The 27,123-nt window shown below is 39.8% G+C and overlaps 1 protein-coding gene across 6 annotated transcripts; it reads left to right on the top strand.

Annotated features, from left to right (window-relative positions):
• Window positions 1-27,123, top strand: LOC137268026 (peroxisomal targeting signal 1 receptor-like). Of its 6 annotated transcripts, none has more exons than XM_067802521.1 (17): window positions 1-68; window positions 8,022-8,138; window positions 8,462-8,485; window positions 9,776-9,811; window positions 10,420-10,543; window positions 11,913-12,090; window positions 12,621-12,753; window positions 13,620-13,739; window positions 16,660-16,775; window positions 17,217-17,268; window positions 17,610-17,753; window positions 18,181-18,251; window positions 18,470-18,655; window positions 20,013-20,094; window positions 20,744-20,830; window positions 21,832-21,989; window positions 25,189-27,123. In XM_067802521.1, the coding sequence occupies exons 2-17, from the start codon at window positions 8,043-8,045 to the stop codon at window positions 25,388-25,390; spliced, it is 1,809 nt and encodes a 602-aa protein (XP_067658622.1). In that variant the 5' UTR covers window positions 1-68; window positions 8,022-8,042; the 3' UTR covers window positions 25,391-27,123. The 6 variants fall into 6 exon arrangements, with proteins under 6 accessions (XP_067658622.1, XP_067658623.1, XP_067658625.1 ...); XM_067802522.1 differs by having other exon boundaries at window positions 2-306; window positions 8,039-8,138; XM_067802520.1 differs by having other exon boundaries at window positions 21-306.

The following is a 27,123-nucleotide window of genomic DNA, read 5'->3' as shown; positions in this document are numbered from 1 at the left end:
CACCGGAAATAGCAACCTTCAATGGTCAGGGATGTACTCCGGTCAAAATACAAACATCAACTTTCAAGGTACAAAGTCGACCCAACACGTAATTGCCTCTAAAACACAACCTATCATTTAGTATTTGCAAAATAGAGAGCCATATTTTAAGTGTTTGACATTCTGAAACTGTTCTGAGGAAGAAAATGAGTGAAACGTCTTGAGACCGAGTTCACGTCGAACTGGACCGATCGTGATCCGACTGCTTCTGCACTGTGGAAGAGCCACGAAGCATGAAATAGAATTGTGACGAATATAAAAGTGAAGGTGACACGATTATTCTTTTGGTTCAAACCATCTGTTTCATTACTCATTTACGATATTGATTATAACTGATCAGGTAAGAATGTAAACAGTAAGAACACCCCAAATCGAAAAAAATAACAAACACAAACAGTGTGCCCTTTCATTGCTGTTTGTATCAAGATGAGACGTTGCTTTTTTCTTCTGAAGCACTGGTTTCCTGCTTGTCCAATCTGTCAGTTTTATATAGATGGTTTATGCCTGCCATCAATAGGCACTGGAATGATTTTAGCTGAAATATTTTTGAAAGCTGACTCCCAAGATTTTCAAGGTGCAGAAATTTATACCATGGAGACTATATCCCGGTGTCAGAGGTTTTCGACGATGTAAGACAAAAACGTAATTTTTATCTAAAATATCATTTACAGTTTTTATTTTGCTAACCTTTAGTGATAAAGATATAAATGTTTCCTACAAAAATAGCATTGATGACATCATATCGGCGAAACTTGCCGCTTGCCACATCCAGATATTTTATTTGTGTTTTCGAGGATGAGCCATACTTTTATCTCCGCACAGCGAGAGAGTGTTTTGATCACGTGGCTTCCTGTTTAATACATAAACTATCAACAGCAGGCGACTGATCTTTCTGAATTTCCCTCGCTAGTTTTTGTTAAACAGGCAATTGATTTTGCATCTGAAGTGGTATTAAAGGGACACTGATGCGGAGCAATTTCTGTGGACTGGTGTAAATTTTTGTTATTGTTTTTCTCCAGTGAGTACCCGGATGATATCCCAGAATTCATGACTGGTTCGTGACCTCTGCTGCGCAGTCCGTAAGCGCAATTGATAGTTTTATTATAGACACATCAACTTAGGTGAAGTCATTTTTACTTGATTACAAATGTATTATGAAAACAAATGAAACATTTTGAAGGTTAATCATCTGCCAGTGGTAGAAATGGTAAAAAACAATTAGGACGGAAAAATAACGAAGCCAATGTACATCTCTATATTTTGTCTCATAACCCTAATTGCTTTATTGTCATATTTATATGATTCTGAAAATTAATAAAAGAACACGCGATCTGCTTATAATTATAGTAAATTTCTAACATAACAGCAACATTTATACATTGTATAGATTGCCAATGTGGATCCTATTTCACACACATACGCAATCTAGTATGTGTTTTCTGTCATACAGATTCTGCTGAATGCTACAACAAATAGATTAAAACAAAATGCTAATAATGAATGTAGAACAGACTAATTTTATAGCAACAATGTCAGGCTACTACCTTGTTCAGGAATGTATCCATCAATATCCACGTAAAAGAAATCGTATTCCATTCATCTGCAGCTGGTAAATAATCCTGCTCTGTGTCGCGTGTCTTACAACTGTCTAATTTGCGAAAAAGTAACACATCGTTTCACGTCTTTCGTTGGTGAAAAACAGATAAACATCTCATTGGTCACCCAAGATAGCACACCTGGCAACTAATTGTATGATGTCCGCTATTCTAAGTAATTTAGTTAACCAATAATGAGCAATCAATCAATCAACGCAAGGGTGGTTAATTCTTTGAAGGGAGGATGTTGTTTTTGCACTCACACTTTACGACAGGGTATAGTCATCTACACACACTGCCTTTTGACAAATCTGCCAGAAGATAAAAGTAATTAATCAATCAGTGTGTTATCGGTTAATCCTTTGATCGATGTTTGTTTTTGTAACTCAGCTGATAAATCCTCTTGCATCACTTACATGCACATATTACTTAACATACAATATATTTGTCATTACAGACCTTAATTTATAATGTTGAGTATTTACTCCAGACAGGAGAAATGCCAAATGGGAACCTTTGTTGAGTAACCGAAGTGGTGTTACTACTAATTATACCTGTTACAAATTCATTAATTGACCATCCAGAGAATGATGACAAATAACATGTGTGGGTTTACACCATCAAACGCGAGTTACAGCAAGGAAGATGTAATCTCTGTGTCGCATGCAACCTGAAAACACTTATGGGCCGAAACTGTTTTGAGGATACCAACGGAATTTCGTTACATAAGAAATACACACAGGCATTTGCTGTGTACTTGGGTAAATAGGTGAAATAAGGGGTTTTTTTACGTAAGAAAATTTTCAGATTTCTCTACCAAAGGCAAAGTCATCATTTTTTGTTTACAGATTCAAATAAATCAAAAGTGTGTTTTTATTATCATAAATAACAAACCATTGTAGCTACCATAGCTACCAAAATTTACGTATGATATTTGCTATCACAGCTGAACCAACACTCAAAACTACCTAAGTATAAAGCTTTGCAATCTTCCATACTGAAACAAATGGCTTGCTAAGTGCCTGTAGACATCATATTTTCATGTAACATGATTAAATATCGAGGTTAAAAACACAGAAATAGGATCAAATTGGATCAGTAACTATACCATCTAAGCATCTGAAAAGAAGTACACTGCTGGGATATTTGGTTACGATCAGACAAGGACAAGGAATACCATGGATATTTTTAAACAAATGGCATATGATGGGCATTCAGCCTCCTGACTGTTTAGGTGAAGAAATTCTGCTAATATGGACAGGAGCCCAGTTCTTTTGTACGTCACGGTCGAAGGAGCAGGCGCTGACCAATTTGCGGTTTGGTTTCGTAATTAGACCGTTGGCGAGAAACATTATTCGCTCCGCATCAGTGCCCCTTTAACGATCTTGGGCAACTGATACTGATGTTTATTTGCTCTTTAAATGAGTTAACATCTGGATTTCAATTGTCAGTAAAACCTGGGAGCCTATATAGAGGGGCAGAAGAAACTCCTTGAAAAGCCGGTGAACGTATGTCTCGGGTCGTTACGTAACCAGTGTAGCCAATATGGTGGCAGCTTAGTATTTTAGATTGAGCCCGGTTTATTTTCAGCAGCTGATTAAAATTCTCTGAGTGTTGTGACATCTGAATATCCTACATGTAGAAGATAGGTTAACTGTTTTGTCTCTTCAGTTTAAGTCAGATAATTGTTATTAATGTCAGTATTAGTACAGTAGATTTATAGTAAAGTTTCAAGTGGGTATGTTATAGCTCACTGGCTTCCATTCTCGATTCATCATGAAAATAGACTAAATTGTGCCGATAAAAACTTCTTTCACACATTTGTTTAATTTTTAGGAGAACATACCTTTAGTTGGAATGTATTCGCAAGTAATAGTGACAGTTTTATGGCTTTAAAAAATTGTTTGGGCGTATTTGAGGTGTGTGAAAAATATGACATATTGCCGATCTGTGTTTGAGTGTTCGTAGTTATTTCTTCAACAACATCTTTCACATACACCTTTAATTCTTATGAATGCAATATACTATTAGGTGAAATGTGTTTGCAGGTGAGTGAGTGAGTGAGTGAGTTTAGTTTTACGCCGCACTTAGCAATATTCCAGCTATATGGCGGCGGTCTGTAAATAATTGAGTCTGGAACAGACAATCCATTGATCAACAACATGAGCATCGATCTGCGCAATTGGGAACCGATGACATGTGTCAACCAAGTCAGCGAGCCTGACCACCCAATCCCGTGTTTGCAAGTAATAGTGATAGTTTCATAATCTAAAAAAGAATTTTAGGGTGTATTTGAGGTGTGTGGAAAATGTGACATTTCACTGATCTGATCTGATCTGATCCGCCATTGAAATACTTCATGCCATTGTTTGAGTGTTTCTAGTTATTACTTCAAAAACATTTTTCACATACACCTGTAATTCTTATGAGGTGAATATACTCTCATGTGATCAATGTGATAGCAAGTATTAGTGATATTTTCATGTACTTCTCTCCTTTATTTTTCTTTATTTCTTTCATTCATTCACATATAATTCTTGCTCTTAATTCTTACTATAATTCATTCATTCATTCATTAATTGTAAAATTCCGACTGATACAATAAACTGGTTGAAGTTCTGTTAAACACAGCTGAAGTTGCGCTAGGAATGAGTCAAGTCACAGTGTGCATTGGAGCATGATGAGGCACACATTAATTAGTACAAATGGTAAAGAGAGCAAGTGAGTGACCTATCCCTGTTGTAGATTATCCCTACTTATACATAGAATTTCTAACATGAGCTGTGAGACACTTCTGATCTTTTGGGTTCCGTTTAATACAGTGTGACATTAATAAATAATCAGTAATACCTATCTGGATTTTTGTTTAAAAAATCAATGTTAGCTTTCAGAAAACAAAACAGATGAACTCAATGGAGAGTTTTCTGGTCCATGATTGATCCCCCCAAACCAAGTAAAGTGGATATGGTTTATAGAATCGCCAGCATCAGCGTGGATTGTTGCTCAGATTTTCAACCACTGGTTTGTCCAACCCTTGAATCTTATAGAGTGTCCTGATACAGCTGGGATACTTCTGACAGCAGCAATATTCACTAAATCACATACATCCGTTGCATGATCACACTGAGGTCAAGATATTGTGTTTATACATTTCACACATGTGGCTGATTACTGAAATTTCTGACCTCAGTCTAAGGCCCAATCAAAATATTTCTTGTTTCTCAGACTAACCTATCCCTTAGCTGTAAATAGTGTTCAGGTTCAGGTTCAATTCAGGTTCTGCATTTATGGAATTAATTTCATTGTAGGAAGTGCTGATTCTTATTTAACTTACCAATGACCAGAAATGACAATTTAACAATGATTCATCATAAAGGCTAAATAAATTGTTCTGTGTTGAAAGCGTTGCTATGGTTTTGGTTGGTTTGAAGTGAATATAGTCTGGTAATCAGTAAAATTTGAGGTACCTGCTATTTCTACTTTTTTAAATGTTATTTGTGTAGTGGTGTATGTTCGTATTATTAATTAGTGCTAGGGCTGTGTATAGGCAGATAAATTGTATTGCAATATATTGTGGTTTGGGCGCGGGTAGTGCAATATATTGTGATTCGGGCACAGGTATTGCGACACCTATTGTGATATATTGGGAACTTACATGTGTGACAGTAAGTACCACTAATTGAAAATGTCGATCCTGTTTTCTACACTAGTCCCTATGGTTCTGATAACAGCAATCTCAAAATTAAGTTGCATAGTCAGGGATTTTATTTTTTTCTATATAATTCATAGTATTACAGTATGAATAACAAGGGAAATATTTGTTTTGAATGAAATTTGTTTTTAATTCAAAACATAAAGATAACAAGCCAAAATTGTGTCCAGGGACACAGATGCCCCCACTGCTGTAGCAAGTGTTCCCTACACTGAGTGTGTCCACGGACACAGGTGTGCCCACTGCTGTAGGAAGTGTTCCCTACACTGAGTGTGTCCAGGGACACAGATGCCCCCACTGCTGTAGGAAGTGTTCCCTACACTGAGTGTGTCCACGGACACAGGTGTGCCCACTGCTGTAGGAAGTGTTCCCTACACTGAGTGTGTCCAGGGACACAGATGCCCCCACTGCTGTAGGAAGTGTTCCCTACACTGAGTGTGTCCACGGACACAGGTGTGCCCACTGCTGTAGCAAGCGTTCCCTACACTGAGTGTGTCCAGGGACACAGATGCCTCTACTGCTATAGGAAGTGTTTCCTACACTGAGTGTGTCCAGGGACACAGATGCCCCCACTGCTGTAGCAAGTGTTCCCTACACTGAGTGTGTCCACGGACACAGGTGTGCCCACTGCTGTAGGAAGTGTTCCCTACACTGAGTGTGTCCAGGGACACAGATGCCCCTACTGCTGTAGGAAGTGTTCCCTACACTGAGTGTGTCCAGGGACACAGATGCCCCTACACTGAGTGTGTCCACGGACACAGGTGTGCCCACTGCTGTTGGAAGTGTTCCCTACACTGAGTGTGTCCAGGGACACAGATGCCCCTACTGCTGTAGGAAGTGTTCCCTACACTGAGTGTGTCCACGGACACAGATGCCCCTACAGCTGTAGGAAGTGTTCCCTACACTGAGTGTGTCCAGGGACACAGATGCCCCTACTGCTGTAGCAAGTGTTCCCTAAACTGAGTGTGTCCAGGGACACAGATGCCCCCACTGCTGTAGGAAGTGTTCCCTACACTGAGTGTGTCCGGGGACACATTTGTGCCCTCTGCTGTAGGAAGTGTTCCATACACTGAGTGTGTCCAGGGACACAGATGCCCCCACTGCTGTAGCAAGTGTTCCCTACACTGAGCGTGTCCGGGGACACAGGTGTGCCCACTGCTGTAGGAAGCCCCCACTGCTGTAGCAAGCGTTCCCTACACTGAGTGTGTCCACGGACACAGATGCCCCTACTGCTGTAGCAAGTGTTCCCTACACTGAGTGTGTCCAGGGACACAGATGCCCCCACTGCTGTAGCAAGTGTTCACTACACTGAGTGTGTCCAGGGACACAGATGCCCCCACTGCTGTAGGAAGTGTTCCGTACACTGAGTGTGCTCTGGTGATTAATTTATCCAGAACAAGTTCAATAAACATCTATGCAACTATGAGATAACCACCTCTCAAGTCGCAATGAAACACATGTATAAGCATAATCGATTCTGTTTAGGATTTTCAAAATTATTTCAAATGTCTCTAACGTACGAAAAAACAGTTAAATACTAAAACAAGATGCTTACCTGTAGAGTCTCTATAAAAGATGTGTAAGCTAAATGAGTGTTGTGCTGTGGTTTTTGATTAAAAGTGGATAAAGTACACCCCCTGTTGTACAGTACAAACAGGATGAATAGAACCAGATTCAACTATGTTCAAACATCTGTATAAGTGACAAAATTAAGAAATTGGATGAACAAGGTATTAGATCCACACCTTTATAGTCCCAATGAAACACATGTAGAAGCTGAATCAATTACCTGAGCAGCTTTTGTGAAGAAGTTGATAGACCTCATCCCCTATAACATTATTTTCAGAGGGAAATTCAACAAAATGTATGGAAATTCAAACAGCATTAAAGTTTTTTAAAAATAATTAAAATTCAAAATAAAAATATGAGATGCACACCTTTAGAGTCCCCATAAATTACATGTGTAATCTAAATGAATTCCATGAGTAGATTTTGAGAAGTGGATAAGGTACACCCCCACTTCTTCCTCTATTACTCTATCATCATAGAAAAATTCAACAAAATGTACCTAAGTTGAAATGTCTCAAAACTTACCAAAAATCAATAAAATACTAAAACAAAATATGAGATCCACACCATTAGAGTCCCAAGAAAGGTCATGTATAAGTTCATTGATTTCCACAGAGCGTTTTATGATGGAGAAGTGGATAGAGTACATTCCCTGTTTCATACGAACGGACACAGAGGGTAACCCTATATGCCCCTGCCATATATGCCGGGGCCATAATCACAGAGAAACTTTATATGTTCTTTACATAATATACCAGTTCTCAGAATCAGTATTGCAGACCTTATCATTTGAAAAGGGTATTGCGATGTAGAGGTATAGTGGTAATACAGCCCATACTGCCCTGTTTATTACCATATACATTATACAAAATTAGCATGTTTTATTTACTTTCCAGGGATGATTGGGTAGCCTAGCAGTTAAAGTGTTGGTTTATCACACCGGAGACCTGGGTTTGATTCCACACATGGTTTCAATGTGTGAAGCCCATTTCTGATGTCCCTAGCCCTTGCTGGAATATTGCTGAAAGAGACGTATAACTCAACTCACTCACTCACTCACTGTTTACTTTCCATGGCATGTGCAAAATAACTGTTGTTAATTGCAGGTTTTTTCATTTAAAAGAAGGATGGCTGGACGTGGACTTGTTGATGGCGAGTGTGGGGGAAGTAACTCCCTCATGAAGTTAAACTCCCATTTCACTCGGGATCGGGCGTTTAAGCAAGTAAGTGAATAATCTGAAACTGTAGGGCCGGGATAGAAGATATCGCTTTAGACTTGATGCTTTATTGTGTTTCAATTTAGAGAATAGTAGAGAACAAACTTAGTTCAAATGTTGATGGAACCTTGATAGTTTTGAACAGTTAGTGATATACCCTTTAGTGTCTCACATACTCTCAATGAAATATTGATGAAAAGCTGCATTAAATTAGGGACATCTCAGTGAACAATGCCAAGTTAGCAATTTTATATATACATATCAACATTGCAGGTCCTTTTAGGTAGACAGTTTGAAGTTGCTAAAATTATTGTTTGATTTTTTTTCAGGAAGGTTTTCGACCACCAGGGCAGGTAGTGTAACTTACCACTAATGTTCATGTACTTTCATCTTTCCTCAAACACTCCACGAATCTGCAGTTATCAGAGGCACAACGGCTAGGTGTTAAGAGTAGTGTCCCTTAGGAGTGCCAAGATGTGATGTTTTAGAGTTCAGGTTCGAATTCCTTCAGATGACAAGATGTAACATAGAAACTGTCCAAAGCAGCATTTGTCATACTGCAGTTTTGGTTTCCTCCTTGTACTGCTCTAAAGTTTATTTACGTCCTTTTTCTCCCCTGGTTGGCTCACAGCACTGTTTCAAAGTGTGACAAATGTAGATTAGTTGGTCTCACTTGGTGACTTGGAAGGTTGCTAAGAATATTAAAAAGTGGTTCATCTTGTACAGATTGAGTAATGTACGGGACAGTGGGATAGCCTAGTTGTTAAAGCATTTGCCCATTACACTGAAGACCTGGGTTTGAATCCTCACATGGGTACAGTGTGTGAAGCCCACTTCTGGTGTGCTGCTCTGTGATATTGTTGGAATATTGCTAAAAGGGGATAAAACTAAACTCAGTGAGTCAGTAATGTACAGGTTGTCATCATCATGTAACTGGAATACTGCATGCTGTGACCTACAACAATGAACAAACTGTGACACGTCCCACAAAATGACATCCTCAATATCTCCAGGGTCTTCGTTCCAATAAGTCTCTGCTATACCCTGGATGCATCAACGACTCAGCCCAAGATTTTTATTACCTCTATTGGCTGGCTTTTTATTCAATGAGGTGTCTACAGTGGGAAGTTGAGCATAGCAGTCACAACTCACTTTCACTTTTTAAATTATCTCACCGATTAAACTTTGCAACACAAACCATGCGGAGGGACTCAGAACGAGGGAGAAGGGGTGTCTTTGTTGACACTGGCAAGCTCGGTTGTAATGGCGGCTTAGCTGGTTGGCTACTGTGAGAGTGCGGAGCCAGGAAAGGGAGGTAAAAAAAAGTCTGGGGCCAAGCCGTAGTAGATGCATCCAGTGTATAGTGGAGATTTATCGGAACATATACTGTGGAGAATCAAGTATGTCCAAATGATAACTGCAAGCGATAGTCACTGAAGATGAAAACAGGAATGATACTATTGCCGTTGTTATAGATTGCAAACAATAAAACACAATAAATGTCTTCTTTTAGTTCTGCCATTTCAAGAAATAATCTTGAACTCAGTGTTAGCTCCATTTCATGTCACCTCAAAGTAATGCTATCTTTAACCAACTCTTATATGCGTTGAGACATCTGACATGTTAAATTTGACTGTTTTTAGGCTGGGAAACCCATCACACAGATAAGTCCAGATGAGGTAAGTGATCTAAATAAATGATGAAAATAATGTTCACTTTATAGAGAAGCCTATCTTTCAGTTTTTTTCTCCATCCATATTTTTATGATGCATCAAAGACCCTTCATTAATACTACTGTGCTTAAAAGATAACAGAAAAAAATCCCATTACACAGCTGCGATACTCTATCATGCATCTACAAAGTCAACCTGTCTTGGTTGTATTCTGTTAATGGCCGCTTATAACAAGCAAGGCTTGCTGCTCACCAGTACCAAACTGAACTTCAAATCGGAAACCTAGTGTCCTCTCAAACAATTTATTCATTTAGCTTAGCTTAGCACCCAACTAACAATACTTTAGCTTTATCATGTTGGTCTGTAAATGATATATTTTTAGCTAAGTAGGCTTGACCAACCTGTGGTCAATGTAATGAGCACCAGTATGGCAGTTTCCTATTGAAGATATATAACAAAGCAACTGAAGCTAATGCAGATCATGATGTCAGTCTTTGGAACATCTGGTCCATTTTAATCATTTGCAAACTGTCACTAAGCTGGACTGTTGTGAATTGATCATTGAAAAACAAACAACACAGGTAAAGCAAGTAGGTCTGAGCTGTGTGTTTCAGCTGGTGAATGAGTTCATGCTGGGACATCAGACAGCAATTGCACCCCAGACATTTCACATGAGTAGCCTGCTGCAGGAGATGAGAGAGATCGAGGAGTCGGAGATGAAGCACATGCCACACAGAGGTGAGGGTGTAGTCACTCAGTTCCCAAGAACTGTCTCCCCTTGAATGAAAACCCACAGATATATAACGTTACAGAGGAAGTTGTCAAAAGCAACAGCTGTCCAATCCGGCAATTTGTCAACACCAGCATGAAATCTCAGTCTCATTCGTCTAGTACATTTGTCATCATTTAAAAGCTTTGCAATCCTGCAGCTGTCAATTTCGGATATTGGCATGAAACGAACCGCCTGAATATGTATTTACACAGTAATCAACACTGTCTAATCTGGTGCACTGGGTGGAGTCGACCGGACTCCTTGTTACAATTAATCCTGCATTGAACCTACATGATTGCCAACAAAGTCAATTTAGTTCAGCATGGGTATACATGTACATTTCACTAGTTAGTTGATGTTTTACCTTGATGTAACAATGGAAATAGTGACAGAACTGGTTCACTTCTCGTCAGAGGTAACCTTGTCAGCTCTACAATCAGACATGCTGTCTAAATCAGATTATTTCTTCAGTTCTGATGAGTGCCTGTTTAGACAGCTTCCACTGTATTTTAATTTGTTTTCAGCACAGTTTAATGAATGCATTGGGAGTACATGAATTTCAAAGCCTCAGCAGCAGGTGCTTGTCACTGCTATGACTTGACTGAGGATTGGATGGTTTGATGTTGAATCATACCCTGATGCTATGGATTGTTGCTCATGCTATCAATCACTGGAAATACTGGTCCAAACTCTTTACATGCCACACTCTCCAAGCAATGCTGCTGCTGGGTGCAACGTAAACATACTTAAGTCAATTAACATTTCATCTTTTTGCCAAGAACCTTTGTTGCTGCATTCAGAAAGCAGTACAATGGATTCTTTCATCTTCATTAGTACTTCTTGTTGCTGATAAGTGTGGTTTAACGCCATTTTTAGCAGTACCTGAGCATTATAGTGGAAGTGGGCTCCAGAAATGGGTTTTACCCATTCTAACCATATGGGGAGTCGAACCCAAGCATTCAGTGAGATGCTAGAATGGTTTTAACCACTAGTCTCACTGTATGTTGTTGTTTGAGCTGACATTTATTACCCATATAACCGTGAAGATCCGGTTTAGAATTGGTCTTCCGTAACCTATGCTTGTCATTGAAGGCATCTAAGAAGACTGGGTGGTCAGGCTCGCTGATTTGGCTGACACATGTCATCTCATCCCAGTTGCATAGATTGTGTTCATGCTGGTGATCAAAACTAAACTCACTCACTCACTCACTCACTCACTCACTCACTCACTCACCTCACCTCACCTCACCTCACCTCACCTCACCTCACCTCACCTCACCTCACCTCACCTCACCTCACCTCACCTCACTCACTCTCTCACTCACTTCCATGAAGCTCCTGGAATAGCTGAGTTGGCATCTGACGCCAACTGGGCTGAGGAATTCCTGACAGCGGAGAACATGGCGGCAGCAAGTGGAGATTGGGTAAAAGAATTCCAGGCAGGGCAACAGGCTGCGGCAGCTGATACCAAGTGGGCAGAGGAGTACCTCGAACCCACGCTAGATAAAACATGGTACGTATAATTATAACAGACCTGGTAATGCCATGGTTGTTGTCATCCTCAGGTTCTGTTGAACCACTCTCATGAATGTACGCTTGGTTTTGTTAGAGTGGATAGGTTTGTGACTGTTTGTGACTATAGTGTAAAAGTTAACTGTCCAGTTGTCAGTTGTGATAGTGTAAAACCTAATTGTCTAGTTGTCTGTTGTGATAGTGTAAAACCTAACTTTCCAGTTGTCTGTTGTGATATTGTACAACCTAACTTTCTAGTTGTCAGTTGTAATAGTGTAAAACATACTTTCTAGTTGTCCGTTGTGGTAATGTAAAACGTAGCTGTCTAGTTGTCCGTTGTGATAGTGTAAAGCCTGATTCTTTAGTTGACCATTTTGATAGTGTAAAACCTGATTCAGTAGTTGACTCTTATGATAGTTTGAAACCTGATTCTCTAGCTGACCATTGCAATAGTGTAAAATGTGATTCTCTAGTTGACCATCGTGATGGTGTAAAATGTGATTCTCTAGTTGTTCGTTGTTATTTTATCAGGTCCGAGCAGTATGAGCGAGAGCAACTGGATGATACCAAGTGGATTGATGAGTATCATCAGAGCAGTGACTTAGAGAAGACAGCCAATGATCTGCTCGGCTCTGTCGATGACCCCAAGTTCAGTAACTCAGAGGTAATGATTGCGTCGACATATCATGACAGTCAGTGAATATCTTAGTGAGTACAGTCATTTGAACCCGGGACCCTGTAAACGACCAGTTGTGGTCTAGGCAAACCAGTGGTTGATAGAATGAGCAACAATTCACATCACTGACATCACACATAGTAACCACTCTCAAGATGCCTACAAATTTAAAGTGCTGACAGAGTGTGAGTTAACTTTTATATCCACATCTGGACCTGTTGTGATATGCTGTGTGGTATTGTACCTTGATTATGTGGGTCACTACTCAGACGATTATCCACTGGTTTTCCTCTTGAGATTTTATGTATTTAATAGCTGCATTGATGTACAGGTTAGTGTAGGCTGTGGTATTAGAAGACACTCACTTACCCTGCAAACTAGAGTCCTTAATTGTATCAGCTCTTGCTAATAAATCTGATGTACAAGTTACTGATTTCTTTAACTAAAAAGGAACATCTTGAGGAAACTAGGGCTGTGGGGTAGCCTGGTAGTAAGGTATTTGCTGGTCACGCCAAAGAGTCCGCTTCGATTCCCCACATGTGTACAATGTTTGAAGCCCATTTCTGGTGTCTGTCGTAGTGATTTAGCTGGAATATTGCTGACAGCGGGCATAAACTTACTCACTTGAAACTTCTTGGATTTTCTTCTTTAGCCTCTTGTTCCTACAGTTAACCCATGTTTGAAGCCTCTATCAGGAGTTTTCTACCCTTGACCAGAGTGTATCTTGTTTTGGGAACTGCACTAGTGAAACACTGGGGTTACTTTTTACAGCATGGTTTCTGGGAATGTTTTTTATGACTTTACAAATATTTTTGAGTTGCCATGAAATATTGGTCCAACTGATCTACTTCCAGTTCATGAAGTTTGTGAAGCGTATTGGTGATGGGGAAATAACAATAGAGGATAATAAAGTGCTACAGAAAACTCCAGGTCAAAGGTCAGATGACTGGGCACAAGAATTCGCAGCTGGGCAGGTAGGGACAACTAGCATGGGGTCAGAGGTCAAATTTTGTCAGTTTGCTTCAGATCAACGGGTGGATCGATCAAGAAAATGTGTTTATAGCTGCTTCTTTTAAACAGCTGTCGCAGCTATTGCTTTTTGGTCTTTGTAAGCTGGTCTCTGTGAACCTGCATCCAGAGCTCCAGATAATTTTTGAAGCAATTCGTTTTTTACTCCAATATCTCTATGTGTATGAATAATTGTATGTTTTAAGGACTAACTAGCATTTTGTGTCCTCACGCTAGTTTAAAGAATTGTGTACTTTCACACAGTTTCTTATCCTTATTGGATAATTAACGCTTATAAAGATATAAATATAAATGCTTCTGAATAGACCCACATTTTTAGTAATTCTTGTGTTGCCAAATAGTTGACTTCCTTTTTTGAGCACTCAACATGGAAATCACGTGGCCACAACAGTCAAGTCTGGACAGAGGTTACAGCTATTTTAGCTATTTTTTAATATATAGGCATTGCTTAACATTTGCTAATGCTGGTGTAGAGTTCAGGCACCACAATGAATTATCATATGGAAGCCAGATTAGTTAGTTAGGTAAAGTACCCAAAGTATTATAAACCTATTGGGTTTTAAGTAATTCTTGTGCGTTTTTTTTTATTCCCAGATTGGGTAAATGTGATTTTTATTGTGTGAAATACACAAATATGCAAATATGCGCCTTGTCTGGAGCTCTGTCTGTGTCTGTGGTGCTCTTGTCCTTTCCAGTTTCAACCCTGTGTATGTGTTCTCTTTTCAGTCTGCTTTCTGTGTGAATGGTCTGACTGATGTTATAGTCTGTAGACATGAAGCATGTGTTTTGGTTAAAGACTTCCTTGCTTCCCAACATAAGTAGGTGTTCAGCTGTGGCACTTGGGACTCTTGCAGCACACTGTGTGGAATGGGAATCATTTGATACGTTAAACTTGCTTCTTCTCAAGGGGAGACAAGTTCAGGTTCCTAGCCACCCATGCTCGTCATAGCTGATGGCCCGACAGATTGGTTGGCAAGACTCTGATAGTGTGATTCGTTGCACAGGATATTGATGACTAGATTGTCTGGTTGAGACTTGATTGTTTACACACAGTTTTCATTTTGCTGTGGTCTTATTGCATTCAAGTACCCTGAGGATATGGGTCATTCTACAGGATACTGATAACTGATTGTTTGGTCTCGACTTGATTGTCACAACTTGCTGTTATTTTGCTGTAATCTTATTGCATTCAACAGGAAAAGAAAACAAACCGTTGGATAGGACTTTCAGACTCCATAGAGTGTATGTTATTTTACCCTGAGGATGTAGGTCATTCTACAGGATATTGATCACTGGAATGTCTGGTCTCAGCTTGATTGTCACCAACTTGCTGTAATTTTGCTGTAATATAACATTAACAAGAACATAAAAAAAACCAGCTTGCTGGTCCATGAATGAATACCAGTGCTGTAAATGATGGTATAATGCTTGGACGATAAACAACAATTCATTATTGCAAGCATAATGTACACCTGTCTCTATGGAAACACACGTGAACACTGTACAGACAAAAATAGTCAGTGTAGGTCATGGAGTTAGCATGAACCATTGAGGTGTGTTGACATTTGGAACATCTGAAAACACTTATTGACAATCCAGTGATCAACAGCATGAGCATCAATCCACACAATTGGGTTACAAATAATTACAATGACTTGTGTCAACCAATCCCATTAGTCACCTCTTATGACAAGCATGGGTTGCTACAGATCAGTTCTGACCCACATCTTCACAGTGGTGTCAGTTGGTGGTTTGGTGGGTGTTTATACAGTGTACATTATTATAGGACATTAAAGACACTACTTTAGTGTACCTATTAAGAAATATATAAATGTTTTCAATCAGCATAGGGGGCAGTGGGGTAGCCTGTTGGTTAAAGTGTTGGTTTGTCTCGCCAAAGACCCGTGTTCTGTTCCCCACATGGGTACCGTGTGTGAAGCCCATTTCTGGTGTCTCCAGCCATTAAGTTGCTGGTATATTGCTAAAAGCGGCGTAAAAGTTAAAACTCACTCGGTTAACACAGGAGTAAAAGAGACTCACAGACTTTCATGCTTAATATTGAGCAAGGTATTCATCATTGCTTTTACCCTATCTTGCTAAAAGCACTTTCTGTTTAAGGTTATTTTATCCTAAAATCATGATACTATGGGTTGGTTTTTGTCGATTTTGATGGCTGTTTATAGCACTGGGTAATTTGCATCAAAACTATGTTGACATGGAGCCATGGTATTGGTGAGGGCATAGTTGAAGATTAGGTAAAGAGGGTGTACTGTCAAGATTGGATAGTCATAATGTTTTACCTGTATGTTTTACAAACTGTAGGCAAGTATCTTGAAATTGTGATTGATCAGCCTGATGTATGTCCGACTGCCAGAAATATCTCTTTCTTAAGTTGAGTAAGATATGCCATTTGTGACAGTGGAGAATACAAAGACCTTAAGGCTGAACCAGAAGAATATCATCAGTAAATGAAATTTTCCATACTGTGACCCTTTATTGAGTGTATGAATTTAATTTCACATTGTTAATTTATGTTGGATATTGATCCTAGCCTTCATCATAGAAAAGTGTATTGATGTGGATAAGTCTGGACAGGATTTTTTGCTCTTTGTGCTTTAAAAGAAAATATTTTGGATTGCCTAGCTTTAATGGACCTGACTTAAAATTTCTGTACACAACTGAAGCCACCTAAAGTAGTGATTGACTGTGCTAATGTACCCATCAATACAGATTATCTTAGCACACTGTTACCATGGTGACTTGATGGTTCAAAGGTTTATCATCAGAGTGCCAGGAATAAGAAGTGCAGGTGTCATGTCTACTCTCACTGGAACAGGTGTTTTGATTGGTTGTTCTATTCTCCAGGCAGGGGCTTCAGTGACTGACAAGTGGGCAGAGGAGTTTGCAGAGTTTTCAGCCAATCAGGCAGAGCCAGAGGCATTCTGGGATAATCTTCAAAAGCACTGGGAAGATGTGGACAGGTACTTTATCTGTAAACTGTCAGCATATTAACAACAGTCATCACTGTCAGTGTAGGCATCTCCTCATTGCATAGTCCTTTGCCAGATCTAGTTGTCTGAGTGCCTGGGACCAAACATGGATACCATTATTTTGGATCAGCATTTGTTGTTGATGTTTTTATCAAATTGTCATGCTGATTATACTGGAGTGAAGGATGGGATTTTGTAGTGATTGGATGATATTAAATATGGCCACCATAGACGCCATCTTGTAAACTCAAACAGAGGTGATGCAGCATTATTTGTAATGACTGACTCATTCACATGAAAATAGTCAACTGTAACAAAACTGTCCGATGTGTTTCACTGACACAGGATTATAAAGAAGTTAGACATCTTTGAATGCAAGCAATAAGCACATGTGCAAGTGGTGGGGATCAGCTCATTTGTTTAATGTTTCAGAAATGACAGTCAGCCGTGGTTGACAGAGTTTGAGCAGTCCGAGCCGTACAAGGTAGGGGACTGAAAGATTTGGTTCTTAGCTGTGTGTACTTTCAGATTAAATTTTGTTTTATTGTAGACTTAATACTATATGATTTAAACAATCATTACATGTGGTTTTTTATGCATTCTATGTCCAAATGATTTTAAAAAATGTTTTCATAAAATTACATGGAAAGAAAAAGAGAATGAACCATTTGTAATATCATATGTCTGTTATGAGCTAAGGTGAAAGTATGTTCTGTGTCATGAATATGGTATGGATGTAATCTAAAGAAGTCACAGACGTCACAGACGTCTCAATCTCACAAAATATAGAATTTTTTTTTCAAAACTGTAATTGCTATGTTTCAGACCTATAATTTTGAGGCTGACAACCCCTTACTGGATCATCCAAACCCATTTGCAGCCGGCATGGAGAAGTTGGGACAGGGAGACATTCCCAACGCTGTGCTGCTGTTTGAAGCCGCTGTTAAGAAGGATGACTCACACATGGAGGTAGGGGAGACATGCTGTTGTGGCTGTCACATGGTCCCTGTGTCTCATCTAGGGTATCTGCTCCTAATTCCTGCCCGTTCGTAATATCTTGTTCCTGTTGTTTTATATGGAGACCAGATCTCCAGCTTCCATGGCACACCCTGGGTTGCCACTTCTTCTTTTCCTCCTCTCTAGCCTTTCCTTTACCTCTTCGGTGTTGAAATCTAGTGGTCACGCTGAAGTCCAGGGTTCAATTCCCCACAAGGGTGCATTGTTTGTAGCCCATCTCTGTTGTCCTTGCCGTGATGGTGTTGGAACACTGGTAAATGCAGCATAAAACTACACTCACTCTTTTGTATAATTAGTATGGTGTAGGTCACAATGAGACTAGTGATCTATTTGTTGTGTGAGATCATCCCGACATCAGACTGGCATGTTTGTGTTCCAGGCTTGGCAGTACCTGGGAACGTCACAGGCAGAAAATGAAAATGAACCTGCCGCCATAGCAGCTCTTAAAAGGTGGGTGATTTCTGGCATTCTGAAATCAGAAAATCAGATATGATTATCACAGTGTTAACTTGCAGATACCACAGAAAGATCACTTTATCTGATTTTATATAAATGTAGTGAGAAGGTATGTAGGTAAGCCTGTTTTGCTTTCAACATTACTTTTCTTTGTTATGGCTGATAAATTCAAAACTATGAACATGATCAATCTCCCTGTCTGTGTTGATCAGGTGTTTAGAGTTATCTCCCACAAACCTGACCGCCTGGCTGTCACTAGCTGTCAGTTACACCAACGAGTCCCTGGGGTCCTACGCCTGCCATGCCCTCAAGTCCTGGCTCAAACACAGTCCCAAGTATGCCAGTCTGGTGCCAGGGCCTCTAGGGGAGAAGCCAGTCACCTCATCCTTCATGTCAACGTGAGTGAAGATCCGGGTTAGAAAATGTCTTCAGCAACTCATGCTTGCCATAAAAGGCTTGTAAGAGGCAACTAACAAGATTGGGTGGAGAGGCTCGCTGACTTGGTTGACACATGTTGTCTGTTCCCAATTGCGCAGATCGATGCTCATGCTGTTGATCACTGGATTGTCTGGTCCAGACAGACCACTGCCATATAACTGGATTATTGCTGAGTGTATCATGAAACTAAGCTAGCTCGCACACTCGCACGCACGCTCTCTCACTCACTCACTCACTCACTGTAGAGTAAGACTGGCCAGTCTTGTTTGGACCTGGACAAGGAGTTGAGTCGAGTCACCAGGAAACTGAGCTCTCTCACTCATTCACTGTAGAGTAAGACTGGCCAGTCTTGTTTGGACCTTGACAAGGAGTTGAGTCAAGTCACCAGGAAACTGAGCTCTCTCACACACTCACTGTAGAGAAAGACTGGCCAGTCTTGTTTGGACCTTGACAAGGAGTTGAGTCGAGTCATCAGGAAGCCAATGCCTTTCTGTAGATCCTACATGATCAACTTATTCCCAATGTATTCTTTAACATATATGAACCGAGGCTGACTTTGTTAACAAGAACTCTTTTGATAGAAATGACCTGTTCTCATCATTAAGCTGTGTATTTTCTAAATTGTAAAATACCTGATATTGCTTCATAGTGCTACTATTGTATTCACTGTATTGCCCATAAACATGAGTTCATACTTTGGAAGCCGTTGTATTGCCTTTGCTCATCAGAGAAGTAAGGTATTAAGTCCATCATGAGCTTGGATTAACTATTTCCTCAACTAACCATGCATTGTAGGAGTTGATAAGCAGGACTGGGCGGTCAGGTTCACTGACCTGGTTGTCATTTGATTGATGCTCATGATATCAGTCACTGGATTGTTTAGTCCGGATTTGATTATTTACAGATGATGTAACTGGAACATCAGTTGGAAAAGTGGGGTGTTAAACAACAGACTAACAAACATAAACCTGAAACTGAAGAGGTTATTAAACATGATAGTGGGGTGTTAAACAACAGACTAACAAACATAAACCTGAAACTGAAGAGGTTATTAAGCATGATGCAAAATAGAATTTAGTTCCTATCATTAGAAACAACACTGACTTGTTTTATCACAGAATGGAGACTGAGATGTTTTAATTGCTAAAATGCAGGAAACAAAGTGTCTAGGAATGTGAAATCTGGATATGCAGAACAAACCCTCCACTACTCCTCTGGATCCACCTATGATATGATGTGTAGCAATATGTTTGATATTAGAATGTGGGTCTGAAACCATTGATTGTTTGTACACTGACTGCTCTGTGTCTGCTGCAGCCAAGACTACGAGGAAGTGAAGGAACTGTATCTGAAGGCAGTACACATGGAGGACAGGAGCAAGATAGACGCTGATGTTCAGGTGACAACAGTGTCTTTTCAATGTCCCACGTTGATGTGAGATTGTGTTGCAGTAGTTATTGACATTCTCTTTGTGTGACTTTGTTGGAGTATAACATCCTTTATTTGGGGTCATAGTCTACTGAAGTCTCACCAAGAGATAGCTGAATTCTGAAATTGAATTTTAATTGCTAGCTTGTATGTATGTGTTGCAGATGAGTGTTTTACTTTGTAAAAGCAAGCATGGGAGTAATATTGTAACATATGTCATATTTGGGATTACACTTTCTCAGTAAAGTACAACTTCCAGTACTTTTTTCGAACCCGCACCTTCAGAGTCAGGCACCTAATCACCATCATGTAAAGTCAACTGCCTAGCCAGCTCAGCCACTGTGACTTCCTTAGTAGCAGATACTTGAGTCCAGCTATGTCTTGTTTTGAGATAAAAGTACTCGTGTGCAGGTTTTGAAGTAAATGTATTCTTATGCAGGTTTTGAGATAAATGTACTCTTATGCAGGTTTTGAGATAAATGTACTCTTATGCAGGTTTTGAGATAAATGTAATCGTATGCAGGTTTTGAGATAAATGTAATCGTATGCAGGTTTTGAGATGAAGCCTCAGTAAATTGTGTTGAACATTCCAACATACATTGTGAAATATTGTGTTCCAGTGTGCCCTTGGTGTTCTTTTCAACCTGAGTGGGGAATACAACAAGGCTGTAGACTGCTTCCAAGCTGCACTGCAGGTCAAACCCAAGGTCAGGCATAATGCTACCATAATGGTCTCTATAGCGGAGACACAGTCAGGATTATGTCCCTTGGTACTGCCAGGAACCTATACCTATCTTTTCCAATCCCAGATTCATTTGTGATGTTTCTTGATTTGCCAGCACAATAACCATGATTTAAAAAAACAGTCAGCATCTGAGACCTGTCACTTCAAGTTTTCCTCCAAATTACAAGGGGGAGTTTTGGTAGCTTAGTGGTCAGACAATCACTTGTCACACCAAAGGTCCGAGTTCGACCTCACATGGCTACAATGGTGGAGGCAGTCTGTAAATAATCGAGTCTGGACCAGACAATCCAGTGATCAACAACATGAGCATCAATCTGCGCAATTGGGAACCGATGACATGTGTCAACCAAGTCAGCGAGCCTGACCACCCGATTCCATTAATCGCCTCTTACGACAAGCTGAGTTGCCTTTTATGGCAAGCATGGGTTGCTGAAGGCCTATTCTACCCCGGGATCTTCACGGGTCGTTTTTCTGGTGTGATATTGCTTGAATATTGATAACATGGTGTAAACTATACTCAATCAATCATATGTACTCATGGAAACAAATAAGGGAACACACAATAGTACAAGTATTTCTTTATTCTTTTCCAGCTTTCTTCACAATGTATGTATTGCAGGAGGTTGAAACTCTGGAAGTAGATAAAGGAACACTTGTACTTTCATGTGTTCAAGTATTTGTTTCCTTGAGTATATATGATTGATTGAGTATAGTTTTCATTCTGTGGCATTGGGATTCCAGGTGGAAACAGGTCTGCAGTACGATCTCATTGTCATAAGGTTCTGCTGAGATGAGGACTTGGGAATCAGGGATTTTGAAGTGTGTGCAGCATGCCCTTATGGGGTGGACCACTCCTTAAACTAGTTACTGGTTTGTCTGGCCCAGTTTGTATTTTTTGACAGACCTGTTTGATATAAGTGGAATATTGCCATGGAATAACATTCCCTCCCTCTGGTATCCTAGGATGCCTTGCTATGGAACAAACTAGGTGCTACTCTGGCTAACGGCAACAGGAGTGAAGAGGCGGTAGAAGCTTACCACAATGCATTGCAGCTGTCCCCAGGCTTTATCCGATCTCGGTATAACCTTGGCATCGCCTGTATAAACCTTGGTGCTCACAGGTAAGTCAGAAGATATTCAATAAAATATTATCTTTCAGCACACAGTTTGATATCTTATCATATCTAATGGTCAGTAACTCCCTAGAAATTGAATGTGATGTCTTGGATGGGTACAAGTAACTGTATTTAACATTTGTCCATTTTTGGCTGACACCATTGAAAGTTAACAACTTATCGTCATGTGACATAATTGTATCAGACTCAAGGGCAACTTACTTTGATATTGTCATGGTGAACAAATGTCATCTCACCTTCATTCAGGAAGTGAAATTGCCTTTTCTCCTCATCTCAAGCTTAGAACTGAATTTCAAGTTTTAAATTTCATTGAACAAATGACCAAAATTATGAATACAGAGCGAGAATTACGAAATCCAGTTTCAAACTTTTGCCCTTGTGTGAGAGTGATGCCTTGATGCAGTTATCAATTGTGAAGACTTTCATGAAGCATTATTCAGCTACAAAATACTTTCCTGATACCAGAGTAGAGACATACCCCAAGTCTGATATCCCAAGTTGTATTTGTGAAGATATGCAATTATACCAGTTTCAGTGATAAATGAACATGCTGATATGACTTGACTTGCTTGTATATATGTTACAGTCAAATGGTGAAATCAGTTACTTCGTGAAATGACTAAGAATTTCAGTCATTTCTTGGAATGAACAAGAGGGTGACCCATTTTGCATAATATTGTGTAACAACAATCAATATACGAGGGTTGGCTGAAAAGTTCTCAGCCTGAATGGTTTTTTTCCCCACCAGGTAGAGACAGGTGTTTGCCACCAATGAGGACAATCATTTAGTGAATCATAGACACAAGAACTACAAACGTACTAATAGTTTTATCTCAACTACAGCTCTTTTGGTAAACCTACCCTCTGAAATCATCAGAAATGGACAAAACTGAATACAGGGCAGTCATCAAGTACTTGCAAAAGAAAGGGATGTCCCCAACACAGATACATGCTGACAAGGTCTCCACTCTAGGGGATGATGCTCCTTCATTTTCCACAGTAAAGAAGTGGGCTGCAGAATTTAAGCGTGGCAGACAAAGCCTTGATGATGACCCACGCTCAGGAAGGCCTTCAACAGCAACCACTCCAGAAAACATCAAGCGAGTGCTCGATATGTTGATGGATGATCGACGATTGACTACTCGACAAATTGCTAGTGTCATCAGTGGGCATCTCTCATGAGAGGGATGAGCATATTATCACCAACGAATTAGGAATGACTAAAGTTTCTGTAAGATGGGTGCCAAAGCTCTTGACAGCAGAACAGAAACGTGTCAGGTTCCAGGCATCCCTTGACAATTTGCGTCGTTTTGAAGCAGATCCTGATGATTTTGTGGCACGATTTGTAACCATGGATGAGACCTGGACACATCACTTTCAACCAGAAACAAAACTACAGTCAAAACAGTGGAAGCATCCTGATTCACCAGCTCCGAAGAAAGCCAAGTCTGTTCCTTCAGCTGGAAAGGTGATGGCATCAGTCTTTTGGGATTCCAGGGGTATTCTGCTCATTGATTATCTTGAAAAAGGTCAAACTATCAACGGCAGATACTATTCTGATCTACTGAACCAAGCAATCAGAAGCAATCAAAGCCAAACGACGAGGGATGATTGCTAAAGATGTCCTCTTCCACCAAGACAATGCGCCTGTTCACAAATCAGTGGTGGCCATGTCAACAATACGCGATTGTGGCTTTGAACTCATTGACCATCCTCCTTATTCACCTGATTTGGCTCCTTCTGACTTCCACCTGTTCCCCAAAATGAAAAAGGAACTCACCGGTCGCCATTTTGCAAGTAATGATGACGTCATTTCCGCTGTGACTGATTTTTTTAGGGTAGCTGAAGAAGATTTCTTCCTGACCAGGATTCGGGCCTTGCAGCATCGCTGGCAAAAGTGTGTGAACTTGGAAAGGGACTATGTAGAAAAATAAATTTCAAACGTGGACTTTGTAACTTATTTTCACAGTGAGGCTTAGAACTTTTCAGCCAACCCTCATACTTCCGTCATTTCATGAAATTTCACTTAATCTACAAAAGTGGATCACAAATTTACATCACTTATTTTAACAGTTTGTGGCAGCAACTGTTGCTCTTCAGCCTAACTTTAAAGCATTTACACCTGTTTGTTTTGACACTTGCTGTGTCCAGAGCAGCCACACCTCACAAACCCTTGTCCACCACATGTAGATGAAATGAAATTTCATGAAATGATTAAAGTATATTAGTATAAATATTCGTGTAACAAGAAATGCCAGAAAATGGCTGATCCTCTGACTCATGTCATGAAATGATTTCACAGAATGATTTATTTCACAACCTGACTGTAACATATATGTAACATTGTGGCAGTCAACTCAACTCAGATCAAAATTATTGGGTCAAAAGACCAAATGTATAAAATAAAATAAAATGAACATATTATAAGCCAGGTAACTGAGTAACTTAACAAGTTCGGGTCGTCAGACTCAATGACTCGGTTGACATGACATTGTAGGTCAATGCCCATGTCAGTCTTTTCTGGTATTGTCTTAATAATTTACAGACTGACGTGACAGCTGTAACTTTGCTGAGTACTGCTTTATACAAAACCTGGCTGCACCAGCATCATTCCTGTAGCAGTTAAAGTAGAACCAGTCAAGATATCCACAGAATACAGTATCAGTCTGCCCTGTAGCAGTTAAAGTAGAACCAGTCAAGATATCCACAGAATACAGTATCAGTCTGCCCTGTGGTAGTTAAAGTAGAACCAGTCAAGATATCCACAGAATACAGTATCAGTCTGCCCTGTGGCAGTTAAAGTAGAACCAGTCAAGATATCCACAGAATACAGTATCAGTCTGCCCTGTGGCAGTTAAAGTAGAACCAGTCAAGATATCCACAGAATACAGTATCAGTCTGCCCTGTGGCAGTTAAAGTAGAACCAGTCAAGATATCCACAGAATACAGTATCAGTCTGCCCTGTGGCAGTTAAAGTAGAACCAGTCAAGATATCCACAGAATACAGTATCAGTCTGCCCTGTGGCAGTTAAAGTAGAACCAGTCAAGATATCCACAGAATACAGTATCAGTCTGCCCTGTAGCAGTTAAAGTAGAACCAGTCAAGATATCCACAGAATACAGTATCAGTCTGCCCTGTGGCAGTATACAAAAGACAACATAGTGAAATCATTTTCTTTTTCAGGGAGGCAGCTGAGCATTTCCTGACAGCCCTGAACATGCAGCAACAGAGTCGAGGCCCAAATGGACCAGAGTCTGTCATGTCCACCAACATCTGGTCAACCCTCAGAATGACACTGTCCATGCTCGGCCGACCTGACCTCTACAACGCATGTGACTCAAACAATCTAGACATGCTGAACAAGGAGTTCAAGATGCAGTCATGACATAAGTCACTGTCAAAGGAGAAAACCACCAACTGTCTGATTGCTGAACAGGAAACAACGTCCATGCCGGAACTACTTCCTGATGTGGACAATTTACCAGGAGTACTTCGACTTATATTCTGCTGAGATTAACAATTTCTGATGAACTTGATTCCGTTGATAATTAACTGACGAAAACCGAGAAGGGTTAAGGGTCATGTTAATGGATGTCTACTAGTATGAAAAACTAGTGAATGAAATAGCATTATCTCTGCGTGTGAAAAGATTATAATTATTATGGTTGTGTGAAGTTTGTATTAATCAGAAAGACATTTGCTATGACCACAGTGCTGACAAATCAAAATTCTTGGATTTTAATCCTTGATCTAAAGTGATCTTAACAGATGTGCCTTCACAACCGGGCCTTCATTTAGATAGTTGTTAGGGTAACTTCATGGTTTATGTGTTTGCTGGTCACACTGAAAATGCAGTTCGATTCTCCATTGGGTACAACATGTTATGGCCATTCCTGGTGCCACCCACTGTGATATTGCTGGAATATTGCTGAAAGTGATATAAACCTAAACTCATTCATTCCATGGTGCATTAATGCAGATTGTTATTGCGGTCTGCTTAAGGAGAAAGATCAGAAAAATACTTCTGCAATAAGGTTTGATGATGAGAATTTCTTCAGTTCATTGTCGCCAACCATGCAAATTCAAATTGCATCAATAGTTGAATCAGCTGTTAAGCTCACTCATTGTCAGGAACTTGAAATTAGTTTTGTCATTGTGGATTTAATCTCAAAGTGACAATTTGACACACATGTTGTGTTTAGTGTAGAATTACCCGAACCAGTCAGTTTTGTGAAAAACGGAGAAACTTTAAATGATCTTGCCATGGATGTTGATCCTCAGATCTCAGGATAAAACTTGTGATAATGGCAACTAAAACTTCCAATCATATAACTGCACTAATAGCTATGTCTATCCAATCACAGACACTCACATTATGTCTATTTTCTAAATATCATAGGTAGCACTAATACAATTTTTGTTCAGTGAAAGAGCTGATAAGATGAACTATCCAATCACAGACACTCCCATTATGAACTTGATGCAATGCTATCTTGAAGTGCCTGAAGACAGCTTTTCACAATCCAAACTGTTTTATTTACTTCTGTAACACATCTGCAAATGTCCAAAGGTTGATTTGTCTTTTTCAGTTTCACAAATTTACACCAGAAAACCTCCCTTGTCACTCCTTGTTACCGACACCAGCAGATATTAGCTTCTCAGTTTCTGAAAACTATTTTATTTAACTCCTAAAGATGTTCCATGTAGGCCCATGGATATCCTAACATTGTGGTTCCAATATATCACAGATATTGTATGTATGAACGTGTACATATGTGTAAAGATGAATGAGTGCAAATGGAATTGTAACACCTGTGTTGTTTTGATTACTAGGGTCAATAGCCTACTGGTCCAAGCAGTAGGTTCAATCCCCATGTTGGTGCAGTGTCCTTTTCTGATTATATAGCTTAAATCTTAACAGATGCAGAGTTGAGTGAAATGGTATGTTCCTACCATGGTATGGTACATATTGCAGTACAAGGCCTTCGGTTCAGTCAGTTTGTTGAAGTATATCGGAAATTACTTCCGTCTAGCAAAGAAATGCATAAATTTTGACCAGATCATTTGATTCCTAGAGATTGGAAAAGGTTAATGAAATTACAGTATGAAAAACAAAAA

This window comes from Haliotis asinina, chromosome 16, assembly GCF_037392515.1.
Source record: "Haliotis asinina isolate JCU_RB_2024 chromosome 16, JCU_Hal_asi_v2, whole genome shotgun sequence".
NCBI classification, from domain to species: Eukaryota; Metazoa; Mollusca; class Gastropoda; order Lepetellida; family Haliotidae; genus Haliotis; species Haliotis asinina.
The sequence above is the reverse complement of the archived record's forward strand: the minus strand, read 5'-3'. Positions and strand labels throughout refer to the sequence as shown.